Here is a 22,552-nt window from a genome sequence, read left to right as displayed (position 1 = left end):
TCCATTTGATGGAGAGAACATGACCTATTCTCGAGAGACTGTCTGTCCATTTGGTAGATGAGAAGTAAGTAAGTCATTGTTGAAGCAACGCCTTTTACCACCAATGGTCCTATCCCTGGCAGAAGCTGAATAGTTGGATCGTCAGTTATGAAAAGCTGCTGCACCCCTTTCGATGAGAATAGATTTAACAATATCGCTACTTGTGTCTCCCCATAAAGCTGGATCTTTAACATTGTTGAACCAGTCATCCTGCATTGATGATCCATGCGTAGGTGCTGGTTGCATTTTATTAGGTTTGAGGTTCAAGCAGCCGCTTTGGGAAGTCTCCCATTCAGGTGGAGGATGGCACTGAGATTCATCAGAGCAGTTGGGTTCTAGGAGACGGCAAGAACAGTGAGAAAATGGGGCAGAGTGGTGCATAATTAAAATGAGTTGCAGAGGTGGAAAAAGTACTAAAATATTGTACTCAAGTAAAAGTACCAATACTTTGATGAAATATTACTCAAGTACAAGTGAAATTACCTATCTGAAAAATTACTCAAATAAAAGTAATAAGTAATTCATTTAAAATGTACTTAAAAGTAACTTAGTTACATAAAAAAAAAAAAAAGTAAAACGGGGCGGGGGGTCTCTCCTATGTAGTGAAAATAGGAATGCTACGACTTTATTCTCGTAATTTAAGATAAATTTTTTTTTAACTAATTTTTTTTTTTTCATTGTGGTTCAGGGCTTCCGTAATGTACTTGTGGCAACTATTTTATTATACGGTTCATAAAATCCGGTGGTAAATCCGGCCTTGCTAACCAGCCAAATTTTGACCCCTTTGGTTTACCAAAATACTCTTATTGGATAGGTTGCACCTGCATCCCATGCTAGAAACCATCAACATATCCTGGTGACCATTTGGCCTTTTTTAGCAGGGTCAAGATGAAAAGACACAAAATTAGAGAATAAGAAGGTTTGAGAAACATACTAATAAGAGGTAAGCAGCAGGAAGACGGTGTAACCCAGGATGAGTGTCATTTTGAAGGAAGCACGGTCCACACTTTGAAGAGGCAGGAGGAAGCTGAAGAGATCCAATGAAAGCAACGAGATGAGTGACAGGCACCTGACCCATAGAAAATGGGTTTGAACCCCGTGTGGGACAACTTTAAAATTGTGTATAGAGTTGTCATTTCAATTCCTTTATTATCCAGGTAAGAGCTGTACTAAACTTTCTTACTCTTGGATTAGAAATAAGTGTGTATTTTTCCCAAATGGGAGTCAATGGCAGCCCTATGAATCGTAAATAGGAAAACAATGAAATTTGGCACAATTGTAGAGATGGTCATGAAAAGTAATTGGACCAATTTTGAAGTCTCTAGGACCAACTCTATAGTGCCACCACCAGTTCAAAAAGTCAATCTTCTAAAGGTTATAACCTTTGAACCCTTTCAAATTCAAAAAACTTTATTATCTATCAGCCAGTGATAGAAATTTGTCTTAGGTTAAAAGGCTCACATAAATACAGTACAATCACACACATCACAAAACACAATTAATACAAAGAAATTACCTTACAAATATGTAAATAAATAAAGGCTTAAATACAATACACTAATACAACTTTTTAGTCTTTTTTAAAATAGAAATTGCAGTAGGAATAAAAGAGTTCCTTTAAGCTTTCTTTTTGGCCAAAGGAGCTCTAAAGTGGCAACCTGATGGCAGTAACTGAAAAGAGGGGTACAGAGAATGAGAGGGGTCAGTAACGATGGAGACTGCTTTCCTCTTTACTGCACAGTTATAGAGATCTACAAGTTGAATCTGCGGGGCTCCAATAATTTTAGATGCCTGTTTGATTACTCTGGATAATTTTTTCTTGTTTTCAGCAGAAAGAAAATTAAACCAGGATGAAAGGTCATAACTGATTCAACAAGAGAGTGATACACTGCTAACAGGATATTCTGTCTTACATTAAAACTCTTCAACCTTCTCAAGAGAAATAAGCACTGTTGAGCCTTCTTATAGACGCTATTCACATGCTGAGTAAAGGATAGATGCCTATCAATCTCAGTACCCAAAAATGTGAAGGTCTCAACTTGTTCCACTACCAAACTGGAGCTGGTCCAGACACTCAGCTACCTTGGTGGTAAGCTCCCCCGCCACCACCTTCTCCATGCACTTACAGAGAATCAAAGTGAGTGCCACTAAAATTTGTCATCTCCTTGACATGGGTTATTTTAGGAATAGGAATAATGTTTGTCCCCTTCCATGCTCTAGGTACATACCCTGTGTTCAGGGACAGCTGGAAAAGCTGAGTCTCCATCCCACCTGGTTGGGCCGAACACTCTTTCAACATGCGGCCCTCAAGTCTGTCAGGACCAGGAGCTTTCCTTGGCTGTAATTTGGAAAGGATGGAAACAACCCTTTGCTCATCCACACTGGTTGGTGTAGAGGCACAGAAATCTTTGGACTGAGCCGCACAGAAATGAGTGAACAGATTTTTTTTTATTCATCTTTGTTCAAAAGTTATGATGTCGCAAACTTAACGAGGTCGACCCAACATTGGTTCAGAAGCTATAGCTCGACCAAACTTTGATCAAACGAAACGAAAATTGGTACGCTTCATCGGAGCCATGACCTGAGGGTCCATGCCAAAGTTGGGAACAGCGCCACCTACAGGTCATGAGATCTGGAAAATGGCTTGAACACAGCGCCACCTAGTGTTCCAGAGATATACGTTTTTTTGCAGAAACGCTTATAACTTTTGAAAACATTCTTCAAAATTTGATTTCTTTATGTCATTAAGTTCCTTGGTTTATGCCAATTCCGACAATATCTCATTTCTAATTTTCCAACAATGTGACTGTCCGCCATATTGGAGCAAATGATCAATAGTTTTTTCGCCACTCCTCCAACAAATTTTGCCCAATTTTATCCAAAATTTGCTCAGATGATCTTTGGACCAAACCAAACGGATTTTTGATAGTTGCCACCGTTCCCGAGATATTCCTCTCTGAAATTGACCTAGCCTGGGTTTGTTGCCTTATGTTAGTTAGCTTAGCATGCTAATTGGTTAGCATGCTAACCAGTTGCTATTCTTTCTAATGTGGGTCTTCAGCTATCAGGTTAACCATACTACACTGAACAAAATTATAAACGCAACACTTTTGTTTTTGCCGCCATTTTTCATGAGCTGAACTCAAAGATCTAAGACTTTTTCTATATACACAAAAGGCCTATTTCTCTCAAATATTTAAATCTGTGTTAGTGAGCACTTCTTCTTTGCCGAGATAATCCATCCACCTCACAGGTGTGGCATATCAGGATGCTGATTTGACAGCATGATTATTGCACAGGTGTGCCTTAGGCTGGCCACAATAAAAGGCCACTCTAAAATGTGCAGTTTTATGACAGATGTTGCAAGTTTTGAGGGAGCATGCAATTGGCATGCTGACTGCAGGAATGTCCAACAGAGCTGTTGCCCGTGAATTGAATGTTCATTTCTCTACCATAAGCCGTCTCCAAAGGCGTTTCAGAGAATTTGGCAGTACATCCAACCGGCCTCACAACCGCAGACCACGTGTGACCACACCAGCCCAGGACCTCCACATCCAGCATCTTCACCTCCAAGATCGTCTGAGACCAGTCACCCGGACAGCTACTGCAACAATCGGTTTGCATAACCAAAGAATTTCTGCACAAATTGTCAGAAACTGTCTCAGGGATGCTCATCTGCATGCTCATCGTCCTCATTGGGGTCTCGACCAGCTTCACCAAATATCTTTGAAAGTCAAAAGTTAAAGGAAAATCTCCACCAATCCTGACAGCACATGTCTTGTTCAAACCGTCTAGATGAACTCTATCAATGGTATGAATTTCCGGTGTTTTTGTTGAGTTATCAGCGAAAAACCACCGGGCGCATTATCAAAAAAAAGTTGAACTTTACCCTTTGGGTTGCTATAACAGGATAATTTAGAAAATGGGTATGGCAAAAAACACTCAAAAGCCTATAAATCCTAAACGAAAACTCAGATTTTCACGAAAATTGATGAGCATATGTGACATTCTAACATTCTAAACAAGCATGCACAGTTTTATGGAGATCGGACCATAGGTACCATTATAACTGTCAAAAAGCTTTAAAAACCATACATTTCCTTAGTAAATTGCATCATGATGTGCGTTAACCCTCTGGGGTCTGAGGTGTTTTCTGGGTCCTGGAGGTGTTCTGACATGCTCTGACATTTGTGATTATTTCTTCACAAGACTTTTGAAAATTATATCACGTAGCCTAGAATATTTGCTTCAAAACTATGTGAAAATCATCCTACGAACTCATTCAGATAAAACAATATATTGATTTAAAATTTGTTAGACAAGTGTTTATGTAAGAAAGCTTTATGTGAGGAGGTGTGAATCATGAATGAATCATCATGAATATTGATGTGTTTCACACCTGAGAAAGACAAAGACCCTCCCATAATGGCCCTATCAGGTGCTATCAGGCCCTATCATTATGAGAAACCTTGCACAAAGAATGAGTAGATATTTTAAAAAGAATGGCTTTTTGATTGTTTGGATTTATTTACAACACAACATAATCCTAAAATACACATGAAAGGACAAAAATAGCACATTATTGAACACACTGATCTAAAGACAGAGAATGGAAAAGTCAGATAACTTTGTGCCATTCCTGAAACATAGTACATACCTGTCATTTCCATGGTTTTTGATTTTTGATTTTACCATGGTCATGTTCAGAGACTCATGTGATTGTTTAAGTCATCAGGACTCATCAGTTGGGCATCTGGTCCCTGTAAAATAAAAACGAAACAACTGTGAACATGCTGATATCAAGAGAAAATAAGATGCAAGATTTTTGGAATACATTTTAGATTTTTCTGGTTAAGATTGCGATTTATAATGTACAAAATACATGAAGCCTAATGTTTGGCGCGTTTTGCTTTTCAAACGCACAGTGCGAGTGACTCGTGAGAGAGCATTTACTGAAGCGATCGTGCCACTCCAAACTATGAAACATTATTGTTACCGCATTACACATCTCATTTCATAATGTACATTTTAGTCTGGCACCAGTTTAACTAGTAGCTACAATGTATAGTTTATACAACAATAACATTCTTACTATTATGAGTGCAAATGTCTTACCTTAAAAACCGTTCTCATCTTCAAATCGCGCATTGTTTATTTTCTTTTATTTTTTTTTACGAAAAACAACATTTTGTTTTTATTATGAGTGTACACAAATAAAAGAAGACATTTTCTTTTGCACTGAGAAGAAAAAAAGCGAGCTGGTATCGCCGGCGCAACCACCGACCCTAGGGGGTTAATATAAAGGCAACATACATTTTGAGGGTGGAAGGAGACAGCCCTCGCTCCGACCCATCTTGCAGCAAAGAAAGCACGGAAGTGATCGAACACCTTCGGGGGTCTTCTTGGTGAGAAGAACACCGCTCAATGAACAGGTTCCACTTCAGGTTGTAAGCAAGCCTAATTTCTTTAGAGGGTGCTCTCGCAGAAGTGATGGTATCTACGATCATTTTGAGGTAGATACCCTAGAACCTCCGCTTTAGAACCAGACATGGAGTTTCCAGAGGCCTGGCGCGGGTGCTAACGGTGCCCCGTCCCTGAGATGTCTCAGAGGAATCGGTCAGGAAGGGGCTGTCGAGAGAAGCATAAGTTCAGGGGAACTAGGTCCAGTTGGGCCATTAAGGGGCAACTAGGAAGACCTGCTCCTTCTCCTTCCTGACTTAGCACAGTGTTGTGCAAGGCTCACTGGGGAAACGCATCTTTGCGTAGGCCCCGGGGCCAGCTGTGTGCCAGCGTCTCCGTGCCCATGGACTTCCACTCGGTTGGGGAGTAAACAACTGGCAATTGGACGAGTTCGGAGAGGCAAGCAGATGTAACTGTGCAGCCCCGAAGTGATCCCAGAACAGCTGGACCGCCTGGGGATGGAGTCTCCACTCTCCCTAGGCCACAGGCTGTCGTGAGGCCTCGTTGGCGACACAATTGAGCAGGCCGGAATTTTAAATGGATGAAGCGACCTCAGAAGCTTCTGACTCCATAGGAGAAGGTAGCGGGTAAGTTGCGACATGCGAGGGAAGCGTAGCGCAACGGTCGCATTGTTGTCTGTACAGACCAGTACATGCTTGCTTGCACCGGTGGTGTTGCATACCTGTCAAGTTTTGGATTTGAAAATAAGGGAAATTTTCCGGCGCCCACCGCGAGCAGCCCCCCCCCCCATATGCTGTGAACATTCATTATAGCCTAAATGAAAACACAAAAGGGTATATATGAAGAGCATTTTATTTAAAGGCTATTTGCATATTTTCTGTTCATTTATCATTGCTTGTCTTTACATTTACATTTTATTTTCATTCCACACGTTCTTTTCATTTCATATTGCTTTTCTTTTATAGTTTTTTTTTAATTTCACATAACTTTTCTTTACTCTTTTAGTGAGTTATTGTACAAATTTGTTGCAGACTTTGCATTCGCGGTATTTACATGAGGGTTTTGTTTTTTTGGCAGGAGTGCCCAATTCCGTCTTTTTTCTTTTTTTTTAACGAACTTTATTATGAACAATGCACAGGACAATAGGTACAGAGAACACTACAAATACTGTGCGTGCCTTCCGTCTCTGTAGTAGCGTCCATCATCCGTCTCTGTTTTTTTTTCAGTTTTTTTCCCGCGTTGTCACCATAGACTGTAGGCTAAGGGTTGTCACTCATCATCTGACCTCACACACTAACCTCGCGACAACTGCCACCTACAGTACCTGTAGTAGGCTTCTGCAGGTGGCAGTTATCACGAGGCTACTGACAGACTCAGATTAGGAATGTTTTTTTTTATTTTATTTTTTACTCCGCCCGGCCCGGGGTAGCCTATTATTATTTTTTAATAACGCAGGTTAAAAACCGGGAGATTTACGGGAAAATACTAATACGGGAGGACGGCGGGAAAGAAGGGTAAAATACGGGACTTTCCCGGCCAAAACGGGATACTTGACAGGTATGCGGTGTTGGCGGACACTTGTTCTAGGGGTGGCTGGCCCAGAGAAACAAAAGGTCTGATCACAGGCTGAGGGTTTGGTGGCAGGCCAGGGTGATTGTCACACGGAGCGTACCACTCTGCCACGGCCACCTCGGGACTCGGCCGTGAAGCCAGTGCTGAAGCGGTCTTCATGTGGAGGAAGCCATTCTATATGCCATATGCCCCAGGAGCCTGAAAAGTTTCAGTGGGACCCTTTCTCACTTCTGTATAGCACCGACCGGACACGTTCCTCTTGAGAGACGTGTTGGATCGAGTCCATCTCCTTACCGGAAAAAGAGGTCCCTTAGCCCGTGGGCGAGTTTAGTCTTTTCCCAGTTGACCCGAAGACCTAACTGGCTGTGGAGCACACGAAGGGTTGGACTTTGTACTGACTTCGAACCCTCATACGCAAAAACACAGGCATAGCCTGCATTGTGAAAGGATAGAGATCTAAAGTACGCGGCCTTAAGGTCGAAAGCTGCAGACCAGTCTCGGGGACGGAGCATTAGAAAATGTGTCCGAAAAGGTCCTGATTCAAGATTAGCAGGTCCAAGATTGGCCGTAACCCACCACCTTTCTTGGGTACAATGAAGTACGGGCTATAGAAGCCGGTCTTCTTATTGGCTGGAAGGACCGGCTCAATCGAACCCCTCGCCAGTAGGACTGAGATGTCCACGCGCATGACAGGTGCACATTCGTTTAACACTGGAGTCTAGCGAACAGCGCTGAACTTGGGCGGATGCCGGCCGAACTGAATCGTACCGCCGAGTCTTATGGGGGTCTGAGTGTGCGATGCAACACCTACCTGTCTCCATGGGTCGGCAGGGGCTGTGTGAGAAGGCGTAATTGGGTCCTCGAACCGCACCCAGCTGCAGGCTGGTGACACAAGAGGGGGCTGAGGGGTGCAAGGCTTTACAGGGTCGCACACCGCCAGTCTGACCCTCTTGGAACCCAGGAACAGAGGAATTTGCTCTTTCTTCGACAATTCGGGTACCATTGGTCGGTGCCGTTGAGCACACGGGAATGATCGCGGCAACACTGATAGGGATGGTGCAGCCTGTATCAGTGAAGTACTCACCTTCTTCGCCCTCAACCGGCCGTCAGACAAACAAACATAAAAAGGAATGCTGTTAAAACAGCAGTTGAGAGCTCAGAGCTGCACACGCGCTGTAGAAACACCAGCAACGGGAGAGACTTCCAGAAGAAGCACCAACACACTCGCTCGTTGAATGAATCAACACTCTTCAGAGACACCGTCATGAAGACCGATCGGCTCTGAAGCTATTTATCATGCTATCATAAGACCTGCTTTAACCCATTCTTCCAAAATTCTTTTGGTTTTATGAGCGATTTACTCAGAAGCTTCTTGTTCTCTTGTAAAACTGAATGACTCAACTTGAGTGAATGCTTTGACAAACCGTATAAACTGAACTTTATTCAGCTCATTTCACAAATGAGGTCCAATACTGGTCTTTATTTGTTAATTCAAAGGCCTTTTTGCTTTAACACTTTGCACCTACCAAAAATGGCACTTTGTTTGTATTGATTTCCTGTTCTGTGTTAAACAAATCTTGTCTTGTTGGATCTTTAATTTGCACTAGTTTGATTGATGTTTGTTTGAACAAGAACATTATTAACGTTTGAACTGGAACATCATTCCAACATCTCACATTCAGTCCAAAATCTTAAATGGTCTTAAACCGTGGTTGTCCAGTGAAGCTGCTCATGCAAAAAGACAGTTGTACCAAAGTGTTATTTGATTAAAAGAGTTTATTGCATTGGTAAGTCGTATTATAATTCACTACATCATAGTTCAACCAGTTAATGAAGTATCTAATAAAATATATTCCTTAAAGACCCCATTTGAGTATATCTGAAGCAATAACAACCATGTGCTACTTTGCAACAAGCATTAAATGACTTGAATTGCACTGACCTTACGTTTATGAAATTGGGTTTTTCATTTGATCCTACTGATGATGTCTCCACTTGAGCTTACTCTTGTAAAATTACTGAATTGCCTTTTTTATTCAGGGGCTTTTGATGCACTATTTGAAAAATTTACAGATATAATTTCTTGTTGTTATAAATATGTTACTGACAATCAAAGATGTTTAGAATGGTTTTGAGTCATTATTGTGTTGTTGTCTCTACGTGATCACATGCTCTAAGGGAAAACGAAGAAAAATGTATTTAAACATTATTTTCCTTAAGTCTGTACTTTTTCTATTGCTTCATCCAAATGCACCACATGCATATGATTACAAGTGCATAACCTGTGATTATCAGCAGGTAAATGCGAAAGAGAAGGAAGTCCAGGATGTATCCCACGTGGCACCACTGGTTCTGTAGATGGTCTTCCTTTCGTAGAATGGTCAAATAAGAGTTCATCTCACTAAGATCCTTACTGATCTGTCTGAGTTCAGGAACATCCAGTGTCATGGTTCCAGACACTAGGGGACAAAACAAAAGCAAACATTTAACATCTGAAATTTAGTATGATATACATTAGCTGTTTCCATCCACCTCTTTTTATGCAACGTTCAGGATTTCACATGTAAAAATGCTGGATGAAGACGCCAAGATGCTCAAAAACTTGTGCGCTCAATGGGAGCGGCTAATTTTTTTATCCGATAAGAAGCCTTGCATAAACTACAATGGAAACACATTTAACGAATGAATCCCTCGATGCGCTACAAAAAAAGTAATGTGACTCAACAGTAGCCTGGTCCTACCAGACTCTCGTACATTTCATTTGTACAGGGAGTCTGGCCACTCCCCATTGACAAGCGTTAACGTCCTTGAATTCGGGTACTCTGTTGAAGTTTAAAACTATTGGATCTGCCCAGAGCCACTCTGGATCTGCCATAACCAATCGCTAATGTTTGGTCGTGACGTAACCCTACAACTCAAACTAGCGCACAACCTCAACGTCATCGTTCTCAGCCACTCCCTCTGTTCGCTGATTGGACAGGTAAAAATTGGCTGGAGAAAACCAGCGAATTTACCACAAACCCAGACGACGTACTGAAGGAAAATTAAAATTGAGAGGAAGTACGTAGGAGGGCGGAGCCAGGCTACCTCAACAGAGCATCTGATTGGATTTACTGGACTCAAATGTTGGTCGTTCTGAAATGATGATGATCTCATGATGACGATGACCTCTCAGAACCGTATCGCACGATTGTGTTTCCCATCCGCCCCCGAATGCAGATGTGACAGTTTTTATTGTGATTTAGTGCTCTTAGAGTGTGTTCACACTTAGCATGGTTGGATTAAAACAAACTCTGGTGCGATTGCTCTGTTAGTGCGGTTCATTTGAATAAGTGTGAAGTGTTTTGACTCCTTTACGCATTTTATAAGCTCTTCAGCTGGTCAAAATACCATCATATAATGTAGCTACACACATGCAATGAGCGCATTTAGCCCTGAACACAGCATTGTTTTGGGTGTTCGGTAAGTTCCGTCACGATATACGTAATAAAAGCTGACCAATCAGGTTGTGAACGTATCCTTATGCCTTTAGGTTCGGTATCTTTAGGTTCAGTGTTAAAATGCCAATGTGAACGCTAAGAAGACCAGGACTAAATTTAATTTAATTGTTTTGGTCCAGACCAAACTAACCAAGTGAACAGAACTATAAGTGTGAACACACCCTTAGATGCAAGTCATTTATGATGTATGAAAAAAGAGCCACAGTGGTATCCCCGACTGCAGCAACTTCCATTTTTACTACAAATATTTTGCGCCAATTCCCAGGAAGTGATGACTTTGTTCTCTTGAACACATGGAATAGAAACCGTGCTTTATTGTCAAAATGTTTTATGCCCTATTTAAATTTTGCACACAAGTTAAATTCGCAACTTTGGATGGAAACATAGCTAGTGAAATTTTGCTGGGGCATCTTACCATTAGTGGCTGTCTGTCGACTGAGCGTTGGGTTGGTGGCTTGTTTCTCTTCTAGTTTGGCTAAAGGGTCTTCAGGGAATCTGTAGCAAATAAGCCGAGCAATGAAGTGCATCACCAGCACCTGTACCCAGTGCGGCACCTCCCTGTACCTCATTGAATTATGGTGGAGAACGCAGGTAATGAGGACCGTCTCCAGTAGACTTATGACCATGAATGCCAAACACACGGAGAAATAGATACCTAAAGAGGTGAAACCAAATTTTAGAGATTGATGAGTCTTCATATTATACCACATAAGTAAATTCTTGATTCTAATGGGTTAACACTCATTCCAAGCGCTCTGGAATATTTGTTGGTCCATCATGGTCTAGTATGTTTGCATAATGACAGTTAAACGGGACAATTCACCATTGTCCATGGCAAAATACTGGTGATACATTCATGTCTCTCGTATGTGTTTTATTTAGCTAATGGCCTTGGAGAACTTCAGTATAAAACTTAAAGTATACAACATTTGATAGATGGTTAAAAGCTAAAGATTCTCCAACTGAAGCAAGAGAACAAACTGCTGCTCAGAATAATAACCACTAAAAGATAACTAGTCCATAAAAAAGTTCATAAAACAATAATGCAATTTTATTGAATGTTTAATACTACCATTGCTAATGCTAATGGGTTCACTTTGAAAATGGACATGAAGTCTGACAAACTTTCTACATTCAATGATGCTGGGATTATGTTTGCTGTTAAACTCCTTGAGATTTAAATATACCAATGAAAATTGTCTTTGCATGGCTACGAAGTAATCCAGATTTATTGAATTACCAGCATGAGGGTGAGTAAATAACCAAATGTAATTTTTAGATGAACTGCTCCTTTAAGTAGAGCCTTAATAAAGCAGCCTACTTTACTCTCCAGGGTGTAATCGACCAATGTTCATCATTTGACATTCACACATTGCCTCATACAGCTGTGTTTTTGCTAATTGACCTATTAAAGGTGTTCCATTAGCAGTGCTGGGAAGCAGGTCGTTCATAATGAGAAGAAACACCGTATAGCCCAGAATGAGGGTCATTTTGAAGGAAGATCGATCCACGCTGTGCGGCGGCAAGTAGAAGGACAGGATGTCAATGATCATGAGGAAGGAGCTGGGGATGATCAGGTTCACCACATACAGAATCGGTCGTCTCTTTATCACCACCTGCAGGATAGAAACAGTAAAGGTCCGTTCACACCATAAATGATAACTATATTAGTGTCCACACCAACGCACATTTATTATAAACACGCGCTGCAGTTTTGTCATCAGCTGCTTTAAATGCTTAAGCTCTTTAAAGCAAGATGGATTCTGATTGGCAGTCAATGTTTTTATGTTCATCATCTAGAAAAAAAACATTCTGAAAGTGATTTCAACGATATTGTTCCTCTTTGTCGAAGTTTACAGTTGGTGTGGACTGCTACACTTTTAACTTTAGAATGATTTTTACATTTTTTATCAATATAGCTATCATTCTTGGTGTGAGCGGGCCTTAAGATGTTGACTGACATTTCGTATCCGTTTATTTTTTACCTTTAAATCATGGAATGAATTAGTACAATATAATACAAATTAATACGTTTTGAAAACAAATTATTAATTGATGAAATGCAAAGTGAAAAAAAAAAATTGGGGCCATTCATTAAGAATTTTGTCCCGGGGTCAGCGACAGTCCGAATGGCAGGACGGTATATTGATAAGGTCTGCAAGAGGATGCGTTTCAAGGTTAGCATCCTGAATGGCCCATCTTATTAGAGCGTGGTTCAGAGATCTCAAATCGAGGATAGGCCTGAGGCCACTATCCTTTTTGGGGACCAGGAAGGAGCGGCTGTAAAAGCCTGACTCGCTGTGGGCTGTGGGTACCTTTTCTATTGCGCCCTTTTCTAGCAGAAGAGAGTTGCTGAGACTTGAGAGTTAGTGTCTGAGACCAAATTGTATATTACGCCCCTGAAGCGAGTGTGGGGTCTGCGAGCGAATTGGAGCGAGTAACCCCATTTTATTGTCTCTAAACCCCAGTTTGACATGCCCGGAATGGCTTCCCAAGCCTGACTTCGGGCTGCGAGGGGTTGGAGAGTCGCAGATGGTTATGAAATAAAGTACCATGCTATTCTAAACATAGCCATTTATATACTCTGGTTTTGTCCCTTTCTTACCCAGAAAGTGATGATGTCCCATTCGTCTATTCCAAACTTCAAAATGTTTTCGTCACCCAGTATAACCACCAGCTCCCATTCTCCACTGGCTTGCAGGTATCGCTGTGAGTTTCCGGTCATCTCCGCAAAGGACAGGGCAGGACTGACACGCACATCCTTTACTGAAGGGGTTACAAGTATTACAGGTATTAGAATTACAGTTAAAGACACATTCAGGAACCTGCTTTGCCTAATCAGCTAAATTAGTTGTTGAATTGTAATCATTTGTTTTCATGTCAACATGAAATCAGTTTATATTTTTAGTTTTTATATCTCACAATTTGCACAAATTCTCACAATTTTTCTCAGAATTGCAGGTTTATATCTCACTGTTCAGAGAAAAAAAGTCAGTTCTCTTACGAGAGTACTCCCGTGTTGCGTAAGCTAGCTTACGTTACTGGAAAATCCCTTTTCTCGAGAATACTGAAACCAAAAATTATCCTTAATTTTGTATTAATTTAAAACACATTTGCTGCATACAGCAGACCTAGGAGAGGCAGCTAACGTGCCTATTGGTCGCTCTGTGGCAACTGCTGCAACCTATCGAGAGGCTGCTAGTGACATAAGCACCAATGAGGGCGCAGGCGCCCTCGAACGTCACGTCCCGCCAGAATGGGCGTGACTTATGTCTATATAAGCCCAGTCCCGATAGGATGCTCTTTGATTTTTCATCTCTTCAGCGAAGTACTCACATCGCTGGATCTCCGGAAGAAGCCTGCGTCATGGAAAAAGCACTGTAGCGGGACGAGCCATCTGCATCGCAGAACAGAGTCTGAGGAAGCCGGCCGTCTTCACGCCGCCTTCAGCCGCCGTTCCCGCTGCGACATCCGGCGCTCATATCCTTTTACAAAAACTCACGTGTGTGTTCGCCATCGCGACACTCGCGTGTTTTCTTCCTAAAAGAGCCGAGGCATTGTTCCAAATGCCTTGTGTTTCCAATGCGGCTCGTTTCGAGCCCCTCTCAGCGACGGGGACCGCCACATCCTGTGCGCTTCCTGCCTGGGACGAAATCACGCGGACCACGCGCTTTCCCAGGGCGGCTGCCCGGAATGTGACATCATGACTGTGTCAACCCTGTGGGCTCGACTAGTCATCTTCGACGTGGACCCCGCTCCTCCGCTTCTCTCTGCTGGGCCACGCCGCAAAAGCGCCGCTCGCAGAGACCACCGGAGTGTGATTCTGCTATGCAGAAGAATCCCTGCGTGCATCGCTTCCTGAGTCTCCCACCTCGCTCACTGCTGGCCAGCGCTCGGCTTCCGCCACTGCTCCCACCGTGCTCGACGAGTTCGACGGGGACAATGCAGAAGAGGATAGTCCCGCCGAGGCCGGACCAACCTCCATTTCTCACACATTTCTCAGTTCCCTCTCAGTTCAGGCGACTGGAAATATCAATATTGCTGCATATGAGCTTGTTATAATGCATGCATATCTGCTCACGTGGACTGAAACCTTATGTCATTTCCCCCTGTGGCTCAGTGGCAAAATCTAAGTCTTTCGCGCCAGAAACCCGTGTTCGAATCCCGGCTCTGGCGGCAGATATAAAAATTTGGCTGCTGTCGTCTCTGAGCTCGCGGCCAGCTTTCTTACGTTCAGAAAGCGAACCCGCCCCTCGCGCTCTCCCGCCCTCCCGCCCTCCCGCCCTCCCGTTCTCCCGTTCAAAAGGCAGGGCTCGAGTACTATGAGCGTTTAAACACAGAGCTCGCGGCCAGCTTTCTTACGTTCAGGAAAGCAAACCCGCCCCTCGCAGTTCACACCCCTTCTGTGGCTCAGTGGTGGAATCTGAGACTTTCACGCCAGAGACTCGAGTTCGAATCTCAGCTGCGCTGAATCTTTTCACCAAAGTAAACGAGCTCACGCTGGCCCCGCCAGGTGACTGGAAACGTTTCGCTCTCACAGTTCCCACAGCATAGGTGACTGGAGGAGTGTATTTTGCAGCCAACGAGCCCGTTATACAACCCGCTCGCCTGTGCCCTGACGCCGTTTTCACGGCAACCCAGATAAATCTCTAAGGAGCATTATGTCTGTTATCCGGCTCACGCCGAAGGTGTTATAAATGTAGGAATTGTGCCCACTTCTCAGTGCTCACCCCTACACATAAGCACGGCCCGTTCAGTGACTCTCACTCATTCACGGCCCACATCAATAAAACCGGCTCAGGCCGCGTGTGTTTCAAATGTAAGGAAAGTGCCCACTCTTCAGTGTTCACTCCTACCCATAAACACTGCCCGCTCAGTGACACACACTCACTTAGGGCTCCCTTCAACAAACACCCACTGTGCTTTAAGTGTAAGAAGCGTGCCCGGTATTCAGCGCTCGCGCTTACTAAGAAACACTGCACGCCCTGTGTTACATACACGTATAGGGCTCCATTTGAGATAACACTCCCTCCGGTCCCCGTAGCAAGAGCGTCATGTGCGAATCAGCTGGCCGCCGTCAGCAGCACTCCGCCCCATGTGAGCGCTGTAAGCACGGTGTTAATGCATCAACCCAATCACGCTTCTGGATCCCTGACACACAGCGATCAGAGCCCAGATATCATTCTACCGCTAGCCCTATGAGCAGAAGCATGGGAAAATATTCCGGCGTGTCAGAATGGGTGTTGAACATTGTAAAGCGAGGCTATTCGCTGCAGTTCGCTCGCAGACCTCCGCGCTTTCGGGCCAAGGTCGAAACCACGGTGAAAGATGAAGTAGCACACGTACTTCGCACCAAAATAGCGAAACTGCTAAAGAAGGGAGCTGTAGAGACTGTCCCTCTGACTCAGAGCGAGTCGGGCTTCTACAGCCGGTACTTTCTAGTGCCCAAAATGGATGGCGGTCTCAGACCCATCCTGGATCTCAGGCGTTTGAACAAAGCTCTTATGAAAAGATTGTTCAAAATGCTCACAACCAGAAAAATCCTTGCGCAAATTCGCCCGAGGGACTGGTTTATTTCAGTGGATCTGAAGGATGCTTATTTCCAGATCCAAATAACACCCCATCACAGGCCTTTCTTGAGATTCGCCTTCGACGGCCAGGCTTATAAGTACACCGTCCTGCCGTTCGGCCTGTCTTTAGCACCCCGTACATTTACGAAGTGCATGGACGCGACGCTCGCTCCCCTGAGACAACGGGGTATGCGAGTGCTGAACTATTTGGACGACTGGTTAATTCTAGCACAGTCAGAGGCAGAACTGATAACGCACAGGGCTTCACTACTCAGTCATCTAGATGACCTGGGTCTCAAAGTCAATTGGACCAAGAGTTCGCTATCTCCCAGCCAGAAAATCTCTTTCCTGGGAACAGAACTAGACTCAGTGTCGATGACAGCGCGGCTTACGTCACAGCGCGCGCTGAGTATACAACGCCTGGCAGCGTCTTTCAAAGCCGGCAGCGTCACCCCTCTCAAAAGATTTCAGAGGATGCTGGGTCTTATGGCCTCAGCCTCAGCGGTGCTTCGACTAGGCTTGCTTCACATGCGCCCACTTCAGTACTGGCTGAAGACGCGCGTTCCGCGTCATGCGTGGACTACTGGTCGCGCATGCCTCAAGGTAACCCATAGCTCTCGGGCCATAGAAGGCGATCGACTGGTATCAGTCAGGTGTGGATCTGGGAGTGATCTCGAAGCTGAAAATAGTCTCGACAGATGCCTCCAACTCAGGTTGGGGCGCCCTATACGAGGGCAGGCCGACGTCTGGCCTGTGGGGCCCTGCATGTATGGGCCATCAACAGATACCCGTTGACCTTCCAGTAGGAGTGTTAAACACGATTACATAGGCTAGAGCTCCCTCTACTAGACGGCTCTACACTTCTAAGTGGTCAGTGTTCTCCAGCTGGTGCTCAGCTCGAAATTTGGATCCACAATGCTGTGGGGTGACGGAGATTCTCTCCTTCCTGCAAGAGCTTTTGGAGCAGGGCAGATCCCCCTCCACGTTCAAAGTGTATGTTTCGGCCATAGCTGCGTTTAGAAAAACTATGCATGGTCAGTCACTGGGTAGGAACGATCTTATCATCCGCTTCCTGAGAGGGGTGAGGAGGCTGAACCCCCCTCGACCCACTTTGGTTCCTGTGTGGGACCTTTCCACGGTCCTGGAGGCCATAAAAGGTGATCCCTTCGAACCACTACAGTCAGTAGATTTGCGGTATCTTTCACTTAAAACCGTTTTTCTGATGGCTCTCGCCTCGGTTAAACAAGAGGGTGACTTGCACCCGCTCTCTGTGAGTACCACGTGCCTCGAGTTTGGGCCTAATGACTCCAAAGTCATCCTCAAACCGAGACATGGCTATGTCCCCAAGTGCTCTCCACCCCTTTCAGAGCACAAGTTATTTCCCTGTCAGCTCTACCTAGATCTGATAGCGAGAATGATGCGAATCTTCTCTGCCCGGTCAGGGCGCTGAGAATTTACGTGGACCGTTCGGCTGCCTTCAGACAGTCAGAACAGCTCTTTGTTTCCTTTGGTGGCCTCACCAAAGGGCTAGCTACCTCAAAACAAAGCCTATCCAGGTGGATAATTGACGCTATCGTGCTGGCTTATATGTCCAAGGGCTTTCGCTGCCCGTTGGGTGTTAGAGCTCATTCCACCAGAGGCATGGCCTCTTCATGGGCTTGGTCCAAAGGGATATCACTTCATGATATTTGTACGGCAGCAGGCTGGGCCTCTCCATCTACATTCATAAGGTTTTATAACCTAGAAGTCCCTGCTTTACAGGCTAGACTGTTATCAGTCTAAATGAAAGCTCAGCAGCCCTGCTCGAATTACTTCCGGCGGGTCTGCGTGTTATGCTTACAGAGTGGACTGCGCTCAGTCCAACTGTCTATTTCAGTACAGGTTGACTAGATCTAGCCTGACTGATATACTGTGCTAAGCACACCCTGTTATTCACAGCTCAGGCTGTCTGAGGTCCCCCCTGACTGTTATACCATGTTAAGCACCTTTTCACTCTTCAGTTCAGGCCGACTTATGTCTCTCCTGACTGTTATATTGTGTCAAGCACCTGCTTTCTCATAGGCAACTTGCTTTCCAATATTCACTGAGCCCACTCTTTGTTGGCCTTGAAATTACCCACTATCATGTGTTCCCTGGGCACACGCCCTTGGGACGATGTTGTGGACAAACACTCAGCATGCACGGCGTTTTACATTGGGTTCCCGTAGCGTAAGCTAGCTTACGCAACACGAGAGTACTCTCGTAAGAGAACATCTCGGTTACTAACGTAACCTCGGTTCTCTCTAGATAAGGGAACGAGTGTTACGTAACCCTGCCGTGCTTTGTGCTACGTTCTGGTTTCGTTTCAGTATGAAAAACCAAAGAGCATCTTATCGGGACTGGGCTTATATAGACATAAGCCACGCCCATTCTGGCGGGACGTGACGTTCGAGGGCGCCCGCGCCCTCATTGGTGCTTACGTCATGAGCAGCCTCTCGATAGGTTGCAGCAGTTGCCACAGAGCGACCAATAGGCGCGCTAGCTGCCTCGCCTAGGTCTGCTGTATGCAGCAAATGTGTTTTAAATTAATACAAAATTAAGGATAATTTTTGGCTTCAGTATTCTCGAGAAAAGGGATTTTCCCGTAGCGTAAGCTAGCTTACGCAACACTCGTTCCCTCATCTAGAGAGAACCGAGGTTACGTTAGTAACCGAGACGAATTATGAGATAAAAACTCCCAATTGTGAGTAATATAGTACGAATTGGGATATAAACTCACAATTGTGAGTTATAAAGTCCAAATCGTGAGATATAAACTCAAAATTGTGAGTTATAGTCTGAATTGTGAGATATAAACACACAATTATGAGTTGTAGTCTGAATTGTGAGATATAAACTCACAATTGTGAGTTATTTCATCTGAATTGTGAGATATAAACTCACAACTTATATTCAAAACTGTTCAAAACATTTTCTTATTGCCATATGCCATATTACATTACTACATGTGAAAGTCCACAGAAACTAAGAAACGTGGACCTTCACAGGCCTCAGAAACACACAAAAGGAAACGCCTCTATGGCAAATATGCACTGAGATGGCAGGAAATGTGGAGAGCAATGAAAGCAGTGATGTTACTGGTATGCATGTAGGAGCCGAAGGTGAAAGAGCAGTTCTGTATGTCGAAAGGGAAGCTGAAGATCTCAAGGTTACAGGCGCTAACAAGCCTCAACATCCTGTCATAGCGGATGTGGCCCGTGTGGTTCACATACACATAAGGACAGGCCTGAGATACATCATCATCCACACTAAGAACCACAAGAGAGAGAGGACAAATATTCATTTGAGTTGAAATTATTTAATATTTCACTTGTAGCCTATATTATTATCTTCTGCTAAGACGTCCATTACAATTTACATAACTGGCCTAAATACAAGATGAACACTGCAAAATTATTACATAGCTGATATTTATACTATAAATCTTCTGAGGTCTTTGGATCAACTGAGACGCAAAATGGTGCCAGTTTCATTTGTATGAAAAAAGAGAGAGATTTTCAAAGATTATTGGTTTTACAGGAAAAATACTATTTCAGTTTTTTCTACTTCAAAATTTCAAGCATAATACAAAGTGTTACTTGCCATTTCTGTGTAAATTTCTGAGTGAAAATTGTTTCGAAGCCAATTTTTTTTCAGTGTGACGTGAGACACAAATGTAGTGCCGGTTTCAGTTAAAGCCCTTTCACATCAAGAAAGGTACAGTAACTATAGCAATAACATTTAAGCATTAACTCACCCTCAAGTTGTTTCAAACCCATATGAATTTCTTTCTTCTGCTGAACAAAAAATAAGATATTTTTAAGAATGTCGGTAACTAAACGGTTCAAGGGCTTATAAAGACTTACATAGTAAAGACTTACATAGTACTTTTTTTCCTATGGGGTACATCAACTGTCTGGCTACTAATATTCTTTTGTGTTCAGCAGAAGAAAGAAATACACTAAAGACCAAATAACTTCTATTCTATTCTATTCTATTCTATTCTATTCTATTCTATTCTATTCTATTATATTCTATCCTTCTACATTCTATTAATGTTAGGCTACTAGAACAACATGGATGTCAAATATTAGGAATATATTTTTGAGCAAAAAATAAATAAATAAATAAATTGTCCCGATCCTTCCCACTAGATGGCACTTACAACTCAAAAACGATAATGTCAGGAGTCCAGAGATCTTTGACTGGAAGAGAGATCTTCGTAATGCCATCACAGGGTTCTGGATCCCAAATGAGGAACTCATGGAACCAGTACTAAAACCAAACATGATTAAATTAGAGGATTGTGTAATATTCAGGCGATTATTCAAACATCTCTTACCATTTATGCACCAAACTTACCAGCCTGAGCCAGAGGAATGTGGTAAGAATTTGTGCTTTTTCATTCTGCAAAACAGAACAGGCATCAAATGTTCAGAGGATAATTTACACAACCAGACACATATAGCCGGTCCCATATTGACTCACAACTCCCAAGATAGCGTAGAGAGTGAAGGAGATATTGGTGATAGTGGGGGTGCTGAGGTTGACTGAGGGTCTGAAGGACTTCTTGTCAATGACTTGCTGTAGAGATTCATACGTGGGTCCACTATGTCCGTCTTCACACTGAAGCATATTCATCACACACTGCAACACTTAATAACACAATAAACCAGGGAAACTAACTTAGTCTAACTTCATCTGATGGCCATTTTCACATTTATTAGCACTTTTTAATTAGACAGATGCAAATACTGTACTATTCAGTATTTTTGTAAGTTGTACACTGAAAAATAGTGTAGTGTAGAAACAAGTTTCACTCAGAACTTAATTTCACAATGAATTGAATTAAACATGAAAATTAAGAGAGAAAGACTGAAATAGTATTTTCCTATAAAACATACTCTTATAATCTTTGTTTTATTTATAACTTGGAAAAATCTTTTTTTACAGTGTATAAAGAATTCTGACACTTCTAAGGCAATCACTTTCAAACATTTCCAAGTGTATATTTTATCTTGTTTGATCATCCCTAATGGATATTTTTCGCATATTTAACTTTCAACTGTAAATTAAAGTATTTTCATTTTAGTCTATGTTATCTAATCTTATCTTGTATAGAAAGCAAAATAAATTCACAATGACAGCAGAATTAAGACGCTGTATAGAAGTTGTAAGTAATTACTGTACAAAAAACTTTCTGTGAAGTAATTATAATTTTATGAATAAACAGTCAAAACAACAACGAAATTTCACACATCTTCTAGAAGCCAGCAAATCTAATTGCTTTTAAAATGATTGTTCTTTTTTTTTTTTTTAAGAGAATTGATTCTGAATAAAATTTAATGCTGAATCATTATCAAGATATTTCATTATTGTTTTTAAGTTTACAAAGACAAAACTGAGCAAAAGTATTAAGTCCGTGCTCCACATATAAGTTCAGTTCATTACCTGCAAGTAGAATGAAACATGCCAAAAGAAAACGCAAAAGATGTCCCATAATGCTGTGTGTAGATGAGATTTCCTATTGTACTATTCCTACTGCTCAAGTTTAAATCACACCGCTTACTTCCACAGGTGAAGTGTGCTGACTCTTTACTGGCAACATCATGTGCGGTTACATGTTGTTCAACACCTTCGGTAACCACTGACCTAGCTTGTTTTAATAGCTTTGGATCCATTTGGTTGAACTCATTAGTGATCTATCTTGTTTTTCCATTAGACGAAAAAAAACATGTTCAGTGTCACACATTTAATTAGAAGAAAGAACACCGGATTCACACAAGAGCTGTTATGGCTCTTCAAAATGTTTCCACTCTTTTTTTATTAAATCTACTTTTGCAGGGTTTTTTTTTATATGCCATGACTAGTTTTATATTTTCACGATCCCACCTTTAAATCCACAGACTGTCCTTGTTTGTATGGCACCTAACATATAACATTTATTATATATATTTTTTTTTTTATTAACATGCTGCATTATTATTGCAATTTCATCATTTATCATAATTAATAATTTAAAAAAATATAAAAATATCTTTATTTCAACTCAACTCAACAAACGCTTTGACAAAACAACCAGAAAACCAGGAGCAAAGTTTTTGATATTTTTATTACAAGTTTTTCCTCAAACTTAACTGGACAGTGACTAAAGTTGAAATTGCTATTCATCCTGTACCAAAACTAATAAAACGTTTTGATGATACAGATAAAACAGAATGTCAGATTCAGTTTACAGATTTCAGTCATATTCAGATTTAATTTACTAAGTTTAAATATATATATATATATATATATATATATATATATATATATATATATATATATATATATATATGTATATATATATAATAAAAAATTCTAGAGCAAAAAAAGTCACATAATTCTATGCAATTATAAGTATTGGGAAACTTAAAGCTCCTATAAAGAGTA

The 22,552-nt window shown here is 42.2% G+C and overlaps 1 protein-coding gene across 1 annotated transcript; it reads right to left on the bottom strand.

Annotated features, from left to right (window-relative positions):
* Positions 1-8,796: 8,796 nt before the first annotated feature.
* Positions 8,797-21,735, bottom strand: LOC307170339 (5-hydroxytryptamine receptor 3A-like). The gene is made up of 8 exons (XM_079891436.1): positions 21,572-21,735; positions 20,609-20,775; positions 20,483-20,527; positions 20,286-20,395; positions 13,138-13,298; positions 11,938-12,148; positions 10,948-11,187; positions 8,797-9,491 (listed from the first exon to the last, which is right to left on the bottom strand). The coding sequence occupies exons 2-8, from the start codon at positions 20,716-20,718 to the stop codon at positions 9,265-9,267; spliced, it is 1,104 nt and encodes a 367-aa protein (XP_079747562.1). The 5' UTR covers positions 20,719-20,775; positions 21,572-21,735; the 3' UTR covers positions 8,797-9,264.
* Between the last annotated feature and the right edge of the window lie 817 nt (positions 21,736-22,552).

This window comes from Squalius cephalus (genome assembly GCF_949319135.1).
Source record: "Squalius cephalus genome assembly, chromosome: 13".
Lineage (NCBI taxonomy): Eukaryota > Metazoa > Chordata > Actinopteri > Cypriniformes > Leuciscidae > Squalius > Squalius cephalus.
The sequence above is the reverse complement of the archived record's forward strand: the minus strand, read 5'-3'. Positions and strand labels throughout refer to the sequence as shown.